Below are 13040 nucleotides of genomic sequence, written 5' to 3'. Positions count from 1 at the left end.
GATTCGAATGAGCCAATATGAAGGTAAATCCCCCTTTTTTTACTCCCTTTTAAATGAACATAGATCATGAAAAAAGCAAAAAACGAAGGAGATGTTAGATTCAAAACAATCACCTCTTTCAAAAAATCTTCCGAAAACGCTTTTTTTCTTTGTATTTCAGTATGCGTGTATCTCTGTAAAAAAAAATTACAATCGATTCCCCCATGGCTTTATAGCCGAATGTTCAAATAAAAATACAATTTTTCTTTTTGCTTTCATATTGGCTATTATTGCTGCTGTTTGCTTGTTTTTTTTTGCAGGTACGGAGCGTGTGTTGGCACCTAGCGTGAGGCGTACGGAGGCACGCGTGGTGGCCGTACGGTAGCTGCTGGTGGCTGCGGCGCTAAGCAAAGGCTAGGGTTTCTGCCTTGGTTTTTTGGTTTTTGGGCTAGGGTTAGTCTTGGCTGAAATTTGGTTTAGGCATTGGGCCTATTGGGCCATCAGGGTTTTGGGTTAGGGATTTGTAATTAGGCTGGTTAGTTTTGGGTTTTGTTATGTAATTAGACATTTAATGGACTGTTAAAAAATTTGGACTTTATAATTTGGTTTTCTTTGTTAATTTATTATTTTTATTGTGAATAGGGTTGGGACATAATTGGCCTATTACAATATATAAACATAAATAAATTTAAAAGAAAATATATACAAAAATACACCATCAATATAATAACAATGTATAAAATTATTTTAAATCAATATCAAATGGATTTTTAAAGCAAAGATATATAAAAAACATAATAGAACAATTTAAGAAACAATTATACAAATGAAAGATATAAAAATTAAAGCAATATTTAAAAAAGTATGTTAAGATAATTTTAAAAACAAATAATAAAATCCTAAATAGAAACGAGTAAAAATATAAACTAAAAAAACTTGATTGAAATAAAAATAAGGTTAAGAGGACCATCAATAAACAAATAAAATTTCTAAAACCAAAAATTAGATTAAAATGAAACATGTACCAATGATTAGGGATCTAAAATACAAATATCTCAAACTTCGAAACATGCCATTTAAACAAGGACTAAATTGAAACAATGCACAAATTCCAGGGAGAATATAAAAATAAATAAAACAGAATCGAGGCCCAATTAAGGATCAATGCAGGAGGGGAGGGACTCATCACGCAAATAATGCTCAAAGACCAAAACGTGCGGATCTGACTGCGTCTGGGTTGGGTTCTCGGGTTATATCACCTGTGTGACACCGTTTTAGAATATCCGGATGCTTCAAACGATGTTGTTTCACCTCTTTTATGATCAAAACAAAACCCTAAAATATTCATGAAATGAGGGAAAGAATAAAAAAAAACCTAATTCTTATATTCGGCCGATCCCATAGTCCCTGCATTCGGACGCACTTACACCACTGTAAACGATGGTTGGCGACTCGCAGAGGAGCCATGTGAGGCCAAAACCCCGAGGGCGATCTATTTTGGCTTCGAAATCCCATCTTTACTTCGATTGCAGCGAAGAAAACGGGCTCCGATCGCTAATGTAAATCTTTCCTATCTCCCTCCTTTAGATCCATATCAAAGTAAAAGAAAATGAAAATAAAATAAAAAAACGAATAGGGGAAAAATGGAAATCACCTTTAACAAATACTGTTTTTATTTTATTTTATTTTATTGGTCTGTATGCGTAAAAAAATACAAGATTCGTGTGTGGCTTTTTAGCCGTATAATTACAATTTTTTTTATTTTTTCCTTTTTCTCTACTGCTATTGCTTTCTGTTATTCTTTTCTTCTTTTAGGTTCTCTTGTACGGAGGAGAACGCTCGTGGGGGTGACGTGGAGGGCGTACGGAGGTGATGCTGTAGGCTGGAGGCTGTGGCGCGCCTAAAGAAAACCTAGGTTTTTTTAGTTTTTAATTTTCGGGCCAGTTGGGCCATGTATTTGTTGGGCTAGGTTTTAGGTTTTGGGTTTAGTTGGGTATTATGTAATTGGGCTCGGGTTATGATTTTGGGCTGTGTAAATTGGACAGTGGACATTTAATTTATTATTATTATTTTGTTTTGTTTTTTGTTTTGGTTTTGGTGTAGGCTCGGGCGAAATGGGCCTATTACATAAGTCACTAAGTTGTTAAAATCATTGTTGTATGACATTCTTTATTCATATTGCTTGCACCAATTAAAAGCTCTCATTCCATTCTCTTCTACAACTCAATTTTTTGTTTATGAAACAACTTTAAACGTCACAAACCTACGATTCAAAATCCAAATAGACTTTTTCTTCAATTTCTGACACTGATAGTCGAGTCTACTTGGATTTAAAATATGCTATTCTACTCATCAATGGGTAGGGGTGTTCAAACAGTTGGATAGATTAATACCTGAACCGAATTACCATTAACCGAAACCATAAAAGTCTTAATCGTTAACTGAACCGAATTTTTTTCAAAATCTTTTAACCGATCGAAATGATTTCGATTAATTCGAGCGATTAATCGAATTAATCGAAATTTTTACATGTTTATTTTTACTTTGTTCAAATAAGTTTAAAACATGCAAAAATATAATTGCAATGTTATTTTTCTTTGCTTTTGATTAAAAAAAATAATTTACACAAAAACATTAATTTAAAATCATTGTAACAAACATTGAATTAAAAACAATAAAGTTAGAGACTTGAGTGATGAAATGAAAAAAAAAAGTTTGAAAATGAAGAAAAAATTCAAAAAAAGTCAAGAAAAATAGAAGATGTTCTATTGTCAAGCGGTGCCCACCTAAACTTTGTCTTGAGTTTGGCGATGGAAAGAAGTAGGACTTCTCTCTTTTTAATTTTTTTACTTTTCATTTATTTTTAGTTTAAAATATATAAATCTATTTTGATTTTAAACGTATTCTTTAATTTTTATATTTTGAGTTACATGATATATTGGACCCTATTTGATTATTGAGCCTATAATATTTTATTATTAATAATATTGGTTAAACAAATAATGTGGTTAATTATTTAATTTTGAATCAGATTAACCATTAATCTATATTCAATCGAATAGATTTAATGACCGACCGATTAATCATAATATATATGTTTTAATTGTATGTATCTTAAAAATAAAAATAAAAATAAAACAACAATATATTTAAAATGACTAACCACTAAATTAATTGAAAGATTTGATTAAAGCAATAGTTTAATTCAAAAGTTGAATTAAAAGAATTTAAAATTTATCAAATTATATATTTTTAACATTAATGTCATTATAGGTTCTTATCATATTTGGTTTTTTTTTTTTTATACAATGTCTACAATTACCCTTAGCCTCTCTCCAACCCTCTTAAATAGGAGGTTAATGCGTTTCAACGCACTCAATCCCCTTTATTCCTGCACTAACAACAATACTGATGCCAATCAAATTAAGACTCAATTAACAATTCTACCTATAATCAAGATTTAAGTCTAAATTATCATTTTGGTGCCTAATTAAAGTTTAGCTAATTATCATTTTATGAAAATATTTTTTCAACTAATGAAATAATTTTCCTTAATTCAAAAACCCTTTTTTCATAAATATTATTATTTTATTTATTTAATTCTTACTAATATATCATAAACTATCTATTTTAAGACATAAGTAAACTATTTATCAGTAAACAGCTTAAGCTACAATCTTAATTCCCAAAGAAAATCATAGTTTGACTTTCCCTGCGAGCATAAAAGCCTTGTAAGCAACTGATCTAACCAAATTAGACCTACCCCATGCAGTCTCCAATTCTTTCACAACATTTTCAGACAACAAATCAACGCCCTGATTTTTCGCTGTAACAACCGCCGGCCAAGATCTCAACATTCTCAAAAATCCCTCGAACGACAGTTTCTTAGGTATGTCCAACGCCAATGGCTGCCCTTCAGATCCCAAACCAACACTTATACCCATCAAAAACGTACTGAATGTTGGGGTTCCAATCAGGAAGCGTGGTGTCGTGGAACCGCTTCATTACGGGATCAAATGTTGGGTTAACGGCGATGTCGTTGTAGCACCAGACGGCGACGATACCGCCGGGCTTCCGTAGAAGTCTGGTTACCAGAGAGTAGAACTTTGGTAGATCGAACCAGTGGACTGCTTGAGCCACCGTGATTAAATCGACTGAGTTTTCACCTCCGATTGAAGATAGCAATTCCTCGTCGGAGATTGACAACGGAGTGTAGAGATACTTTACCTTTGGGTGCGGTATTGCGTGTTGTAATTGGGCTTCACTCACATCAGTGCCGATCACCTGCTCGTAATGCTCAGCAACCTGGAAAATTAAACATAAAAACATAACCTATTAGGTTTCTTTTTACCCAGTAAAGTAATTTGGATATATTATATAGCAAAGGATATGTTGATAATTTATTAGGTTAAACAGTGTCAAACTTAGGAAATAGTACTGACACCAATAGCAGCTTGACCATTGCCTGTGTCCACATCCCAAGCCAGAGAGCGGTGGAGAGTGCGAGCGGCGAGCATAGAATACCACTGGAGGGGATACGTTGGCCTTGCGTCTAAGTAAATATCTGCTTGCTGGTCGAACAATCCTGCCATCTTTTCCCGATCTGCTGATTTGGGATTTGCTATCTTGGCCTTGATGGCGTTAGGCATGAAACGATAACTTTGTTTATTGGAATTCAACTTTATTTATGAATACTTATTTGAATTCAACTATCTATAAAAATTATTTTAATATTTTATTTAATTTTTTTCTTGAATTTATTTATTTTATCAAATCATTTTAAAATAAATGAAAAATTAAAGCTTTTAATTTTCCTGACATGAAATATACATGAATTGCTTAATAAATTCCAAAAATATAATTGTTTTAAAAATTAAAATCATTAAAATTATTTAAAAATATTTTCTAATATTTTAAAATTTTTAAAAATAATTAAATGTTAACATATCATACACATATATATCTCTCGATAAAATTAAACGTTAATTTTTTCATCTAATTTAAAGTGATTTAAAATATAAATTTGAAGACTAAAAATAAGAAAACTTAAATAGATAATTTTTTTATAAAATTGGAGGCGGAAAAAGATAATTACACATTTATAAACAACTCTAATTTTGCTTGTCAAACAGAAAAATTCAAACAGCAGTTGAGTCTGGGGCAAGTAATATATAGACTATTAATGGGGTATTGTATAATACGTGTAATTTGTTGGAGTTACATAGGCGTTTTTTAATTTGTTGGAGTTACATAGGCGTTTTTTAATTGTTGGAGTTTTACTCATACGAAAACGAGACAATTATTTTCACCTAATTTAAAAAGGAAAAACAGTTTTTTAGGAAAATAAAATACCTTTTCTTCAAGCATATTTATTTTTTAACCTAAGTGAAAATAAATTAATTTAATTTTTTATTTTTTAATCTAATAAAATGTTATGGCAATAATTATTTTTGATTTTATAGAAAACTATGCTATATAGATATAGGATCAGTGAAATATGAAAATTGAATTAAAATCAAATTTTAATATATATAAATACATCAAATTAAGGTTAATGTGTAACATTACAAATCGTATCAAAATTCATGTATAAATTTAATATTTATCTCAAATATTTTATGATAGTTTAAAATATAATTACAAAATGTTTTTATTATTAATTTTTAATATATATATATATATATATATTATCTTTCATCAACTCATGTTCGACTTGATTTGGATTTGGGTTGAGGAAACCTAATGTTGAATTTAATAATTTTAAATATGTATGGTCTTAAAAGGTGAGCATCAACCATGTAACAAAAATATAAACCGAACACGTTGTCATTCTCACTCTTAATCCTCATTCCCACATTGTAAAATTGACAAAAATGAACCATGTTTTACGTAAACAAACTTTTGAACATGCCTAACTTCGGAGAATCCCACCATAGTTCATCCAGCCTGCAACAACAACATAACAACCTAGGCAAAATCCCATCTCTAATGGGTCCTTTCGATCCCATTAGTCTAAAGCATGGTTCATCATCACGACGGGAAGATACTCATATTTGTTTGTAATAATCATAATAATAATAATTCCTTTCTTTGTACATTTCCCAAATGTCTGAACCAGATCAAGTTGCTAGCTGCACTTACATATGGGCCATCTCTTGCATCTTGTTTATATGCGTCCTCGCCGGAGGCGGTTGCCTTTTGTGTTATATTTTCGTCCCCGAATTTCAATCCTCAAAATTGCTCCCTGTCCTTGGTTTTATCTTCATTAGCACGCCTTGGGTATTTTGGATCCTAACCGCAGTGTACAGGTTGATGTCGAGGGCATTCGGGTTCAGGATGGTATTTGGTTGCTTATATGGTAATAACACCGCGAAAGTTGCTAGCGTCGGCGACGGCGATGCAGCTAAAGACATTAACGATATCGGAGATGCAAAGATTGTGGATGTGAATGTGAGAACTTTCGAGAATGAAGATGATGGTGTTAGCCAAGAAAAAGAAAACAATGATAAGAATGAAAAGGCCTTGGCCTCATCCATCGCAGCGTGATGTAAAAATATTTGGTGAACCATTTGCTAAATTTAATTCCAAAAAGGTTGGGTCTCTCAAGTCAATTGATGATAAATTTTCACCTGGAAAGAGTATTTTTTTTCTTTGTTTCATGATTGTAGATAAATTATACCGAGGCTTTTAAGATCCAAATTGTTGCTTCAATTCAATTCAATATAGAGCTAATTAGCCGTCTTTTGTTTATACAATCATAACTTGATGTTGGAATGAAAATGCACATTAGACCTAAGAAGAAGAAGTTTAATCTTGTCATTTTATTAGCTAATACCATCTTTGATAATCGATGTTTTAGAGGGTTGTCCCTTGCTAGGTCAAACTTTCTCTTTGTTGTTTCTTGAAGGAGATCGAGACCTTTTTTGTTGTCTCTATATGGCTTTTAACTTGTTGGCCTTTCTCCGTCTCCTAGAGCAGTTCTAGAATAGGGTTTGACTTGGTTTCTCTTGCTTGTTTTGGTCCTGTGCATGTGCTCTTGGGGTTCCTCTTATACCATTCTACTTCTAGCCCCATGGCTCGATCCAATGCACGAGCTTGGATTTTCAGGTTTGTGGCTGATTTTCTTTTATGGTTTTGGTCCGTTGCCTAATGTTTTTTGTGATGATAGGAAAACGTCTAATGATTTTGGATGCTCTCTGACTTCATTTGACGTTCAATTTTCTTTCCTGCTTCACAGTGTTTGATACAAGTTTTATTTATTTATTTATATTATGTAACACCCTAACTTAAAAATATTTTATTACACCCATTTCAGGTCTATTTTTGTCCAGCAATTAACTAATGGTCTAATTACTATTTAAGGACTCTCAATTTAAAATTTCATAACAATTGAACACCTCTAGTATGTAGAACTCAACTTTTACACTTTTTACGATTTAGTTCTTTTAACTAAATTAAGTGCCCGAATGTCAAAATTTTCGAACGAAATTTTCATTAAATTATTTCGTGAAATCGTAGACCATAAAAATATAATAAAAATAAAATTTTCATCGTCGGATTTATGATCCCGAAACCACTGTTCCTACTAGGCCCAAAATTAAGATGTTACATATTAATTTTAAGTATTTACTCAACAAATCATCGATTCAATTATAAAATTATAAAAATAACCTCATATATACAAATTACCTTATATTTTTTATGATTATGACGAATAAATAAAAGTTTTATCATAATAAATATAATGTAATTAAAACTTCAAATGATTTTTATGTGAATTTATAATAAATATATTTATTATATAATTTATTTTTGAAATTTCTATAAATATAATCTTATACAAGATTATATGATCAATGAAAATATAACTTATGAGGTAGAAAGGTCTACCTATAAGCTAATAACTTTTAGTTGAAAAAATATCTCTCCAAGTCAATTCATTTTATTATCAATAAAATTGTGCTCTATAAATTATTTTATTATCAATTTTTTTAACATTAATCTCATTATAGTTTTTTATCATATCTGTTTTTTTATACAATACTTAGAACTATTTATAGTCTCTCCTCAATCTTTAAATAGGAGGATAATGCGATTCAGATGCACTCAAACCTATGTCCTGCAGGATAACAATGCCGATGCCAATCGAACTATGACTCAATCGACTTTCTTATCAAATTTTTAAAAATACAATTTTTGATATGTATAGCTTGTTTGAAAGATTTACAACATTCCTTTTGTATAAATATTTTATTCATTTTACAAAATTTCAACTTATTAAATTCATTTTCAAAAGGAATCCTTAAAAGTTTTATTAAATAAAATAATATATTTAATATATAATTAGTCATATAATCGTGATTACATAGATACATTTTGTTCAATACCCTTAATAAAAGGTATAAGAGATTTGATAGAACTAACTCAATTTTTTATGGGCAAGTAATTGATCACATTACATTTTTTTTTTTTTGGGAAGCAAGTATAAAATATTTAGGGAAGAGGCATCTTTTGGAAATATTTTAATATTTTAAATTAAAAATATATTTAATAAATAAAATTTATTTTAAACATGAAAATATGTTCGATATTTATTTTTCAATAATAGAAATAGAAGAAATAATTTTTTTGTATTTATATAAATTCAAAACAGGTATTATAGATTTAATATAAGAAAATTATTAACAAAATATGCATTTCCGTGAATTTAAACAAGGGCTGATTTCATTTAAAATTAAAACTTTTTGTTTTTATCAGTTCTATAAAATATTTTTAGTGTTTAATTTTTATATATTTTTATTTTAAAAATTTCAACCAAATATATTTTCTTCTATATTTTTATTTTTCAAAAAATAAAAAAATGACCTCTATTTTATGAAACCAATGGAAGATTAAAATTTCCACAAAATGCCTTTTTTTTTCCTTTTCAAAATAATTTTTATTAGTTCACTTAATATGTTTTTATTAATAAACTTAGTTGATTATGTATAAAAATAGATAAAAGTTATTAGAAATTCACGTGTATGCATATGAAAATCACTATCTAGAACATAAAAATGTATTTAAAAATAATATGTAATAAATAATTAAATTAATTAATACCACATGAAATATATACAATAGATGTAATAAAGTGTGCATAGTGGCGAAGTCAAGGGCTGGTAGGGCCTCAATCCCTTAAAATAGAAAATATTTCATTTAAGCCTCTTTATAATTTATAAAATTTCAAATTAAATTATCCCCAAAAATGATAAAAATTTAATTTGATCCTTTAAAATTATAATTATATAGAGCATTAAAATGATGAAATTATATTTTAACTATCGTATATATTTACAATTTAATTCTCGCCCCAAAAAAATTTTCGACTTAAGCCTCTAAATGTACATAATAAAATTAAAATGTATGGAAATATTAAAATAAAGCTTTAGTTTAATGATAAATAAATGTTTTATTGATGCAATTGATATAGGTTCAAATCCTACCATATGTATGTTTTATTAATTTTTAAAAAATAAAAAGACTAAAGTGTCACAAAATAACATAACTTGTTTTAATTACGAAAGGATATTTTTATAACATTTCTAACTGAATTGAGACCTAATTGATGAGTGACACTAACATAGTAGCAGACTTAACAAATAATATAGAATATTACAATAATAATATTCATTTATATTTTACGAAATATAAAAGACTTAGCGTAGATGGTATGACATACTTATTTTTATTTATAAAATTCATTCTATTGTTTCAATTGGGTGCTATTTGAAATTCATCTCCTATTTTATAAAAATTAAAAAGTTAAAAGTTATATTTTACTAAAATTGAAAAGTCAGTGCAATTGGTGATAAACACATAAACTTCATCTGCTATTTTTTTATTAATTTATTACATATAGATTGTTAAATTATTACTTTTTATTTATTTTATGCATATAAATTTCTAAACCGATAATTTATATATTAATAATTTATCGAAAAAGTTTAATAAGATAGTTTTATCATATTAAACTAAATTCTCAGTTTTCATAATAAATTTCAATTTTGACCAATTAAAATTGAGGAATTATTATTATTTTATTTCTGAAAATTAAAAGATTAAATTCATATTGTTAAGGTCTTAATTAGGAGATGAAAACTTAAATCCTAGTTTATTAAGATAAACACATGGGAACAAAATTATTTAGATATTTATATATAACATTTCATAATAATTAATTTTAGACACCCACGGGTGAATTCAATATTTATGTACAAATTTTAGTTTTTATAAATAATTATAGTTTAAAAAGAGTGAGTTATTGATGAGAAGCTATATAATTATATTTTATTTATATATATTCTCTTCTTTAATTTATAAATTTAGTATTATTATATTTTTAATAGTATTATTTTTCAGGCTCGTTCTTGATATTTTTGGAGCCCTAAGCGAAACAATAAATTGTGCCTTTTAAAAATATATATAAAATGCAATACAATAAAAGTTGAAAATTTTTTGGGTCTTAAGAGATGAAGCATTTATGGTAAAAAATTGAAAGTACTAAGCTTTCTAGGCATTTAATTAATTTATTTTAGTTTGAATTTTTTTTTCACGTTAAAAGTTGAAAAAGAAAAATTTTGGCCCCTTCCAACCCTGAACCCTACGCGGCTGCACTCTCAAATAACTCCTAGGGTCAGACCTGTACTTGATTCGTGACATCAAATTAAATTATAAATTTATAAAAACAAAAAAAAATCTATATATATTTTATTTTGATGAATTACAATAATAGGGTAAAACTCAAACAACCAACGCGACTATGCGATTCAAACTTAGGCCACACCAATACCTTTAACCATCAGACCATCATATAAATTCAAAATCTATATGTATTTATGAATTAAGATCTACTGCATTTGGGTTATACAAAGGAAATTAATTACCTTATTATCATATTTCATATCATTTGATTTTGGTACATGTTAGTCAAATTCATTTCAAGAGAAAAAAAACTCTTTTTTTTTTTGTAAAATAAAGAGATGAGTTGATTAAATTACTCAAAAACATATAAAGTTAGTAATATATTACATAACAAATAGTAAACAAATGTATATATGAAATTAATTTAACATCACAGTGAAATAAAAAAGAAGAAGAAAAAAATCAACTGTTCTTACCAATGTCCCACTGAATCAAATCTGGCTACTGTAATTGCTTTTGAAAGGAATTGGAGGAGAAAGGCAAGGAAAATGGTTGATCCGAAGGAACAAAAGAAGGGTAAACATTTATTGAAGAATATACATTGTTGTTACTATTAGTATTAATATTAATATTGTTATTGTTGTTGAAAACTATATTTTGTTCATATTCCGAATGTTGTCGCCTTTGGTCCGATCTTTGTTGCTTTGGGAAAATAAGCTTCTCCCCTTCCATCTCTCTATATTTGCTTAAGTACAATTTCAAGGGTCCTACGTATTCCTCAAACCCTAATGTGGTGATTGCCCATATGATATCATCTCCATTGATGGTCTTCCTTTTCTCTCTTTGGCATTTGTCCGATGCCTCTCCCGTCACGAAGCTGATGAATTCCGACACGCATTCTTGAATCGTTTCTTTCGCGTCTTTGGAGATCTTACCATTGCTTGGTATAACTTTTTTCAGAATCCGGCTTACGTTTGCTATGGGAAGGAAACGATCTTGTTCTTTATTATTGTTGTTCTGATTGTTGTTGTTGTTATTGTTATTGCTATCACAACATGTTACATGTGGGCTTTCGGGGCTTCCTTTGTTAGGCACATGTGTCACGTTTCCATGCTTAATTTCATCTTCCATTTCTTTCTCTCCTTTTTATTTTTCTAAGTGATTAATATCTCTAGCAAAGATTAAAAAATTATTAAGAGACAATAATTTGATAGAAGCATGAGATGTTTTGGTATTTTTATTTTGGATGAAAATAGATGGAAACATTTGCATAAAAGTAGGCTGTTGAAGCTGAAACTGAAAAAAAAAAAAGGGCCTTATTTTAAACCGAATGAGTCCCCTGGACTCGCTCCGGCGAAGTTGTTATGAGGCTATGACCGTATCTCATTAACTAACATTACTTTTTGTTTAGGAAGTGTAATTGGGAATTTGACATTTTCTTTTCAATAAAATATTTTTGAGTTTAAAATTTGAACATGTTTTTATTTATTTTTTAATTTTTAAATACAACTAAAATTTTAATTCACTTTTAAAATTAAAAAATTCACGGCTAATATACTAAATAATTATTTTTAATTTTTTTTAGTAAAATTGAGGTTCTATGAATAAAATTTCATATTTAAATCTCATCGTACATAAATAAAATATTTAGATTTTCTCTTAGATTTATTTCGAGTTTAAATCCTACTATATGTATGTATTGTCTACATTTGTTTCATTTATCAGGATATGTATTACTTGTGATTGTAGTCGTAAAAAAAATTCAAATTACAAACAAGTTGATAGTTGAGGTGGTAGCTACCAACGTTGCTTCCATACAGGTAAAAACAAAAGTTTGAACCTTAGAAAATGCAGTTACTGAGGGGATTTTACGTTTAAAAGTTCCGGATCCGAGAACAGTTAATTTTAAGTTCAATGTAACTTGGGACACCCTTTTCTTTTAAAAACTGTTAAGTTAAAAGATGAAAATAAATTATTTTTCCTTTATTATTATTTTAATATTATTCTTTAATTTTCTATTAGAATGTGTTTGAATGAATGTCATTTCTTTCAAAATTTTAAATTTCTAGAAAGTAATTTACTTATTTAGATAAAAATAATGGAGGAATTTAAAATTATTCATCGGAGCTAGAAACTACGTTGGTGGCAGGTAGGGTTATGAAACAGAAAAGAGAGGAAAAGAAAAAAAAAAAAAGGAGAAAAAGAAAAGAAGAAATTTAAAGAGAGTAAAAGGGCAAAGTTAAAATTTTACTAGCTATACAAATTTCAATTTGATTTAAAATTGATAAAGTGATAAAATTTAGTGTTACATCATATTATTGTTACATCTTTAATAGGAGTTATCGATTAAGTAATGATAACATAATAAATTAATAATG

The 13040-nt window shown here is 28.5% G+C and overlaps 2 protein-coding genes and 1 pseudogene across 2 annotated transcripts; 1 reads left to right on the top strand and 2 right to left on the bottom strand.

The window, feature by feature from the left end:
* Positions 1-3545: 3545 nt before the first annotated feature.
* On the bottom strand, positions 3546-4669 carry LOC108473186 (uncharacterized; annotated as a pseudogene).
* A 1167-nt stretch (positions 4670-5836) lies between these two features.
* On the top strand, positions 5837-6740 carry LOC128284260 (uncharacterized). The gene has a single exon (XM_053022193.1). It carries the CDS (start codon positions 6085-6087, stop codon positions 6523-6525), a length of 441 nt encoding a protein of 146 aa, XP_052878153.1. The 5' UTR covers positions 5837-6084; the 3' UTR covers positions 6526-6740.
* Positions 6741-11163: 4423 nt separating this feature from the next.
* Positions 11164-11950, bottom strand: LOC108471647 (nuclear transcription factor Y subunit B-3-like). The gene has a single exon (XM_053022259.1). The coding sequence runs from the start codon at positions 11791-11793 to the stop codon at positions 11164-11166; it is 630 nt and encodes a 209-aa protein (XP_052878219.1). The 5' UTR covers positions 11794-11950.
* Between the last annotated feature and the right edge of the window lie 1090 nt (positions 11951-13040).

Source organism: Gossypium arboreum, chromosome 11 (genome assembly GCF_025698485.1).
Source record: "Gossypium arboreum isolate Shixiya-1 chromosome 11, ASM2569848v2, whole genome shotgun sequence".
Taxonomy (NCBI): domain Eukaryota; kingdom Viridiplantae; phylum Streptophyta; class Magnoliopsida; order Malvales; family Malvaceae; genus Gossypium; species Gossypium arboreum.
This window is presented reverse-complemented; position numbering and strand designations above follow the sequence as displayed.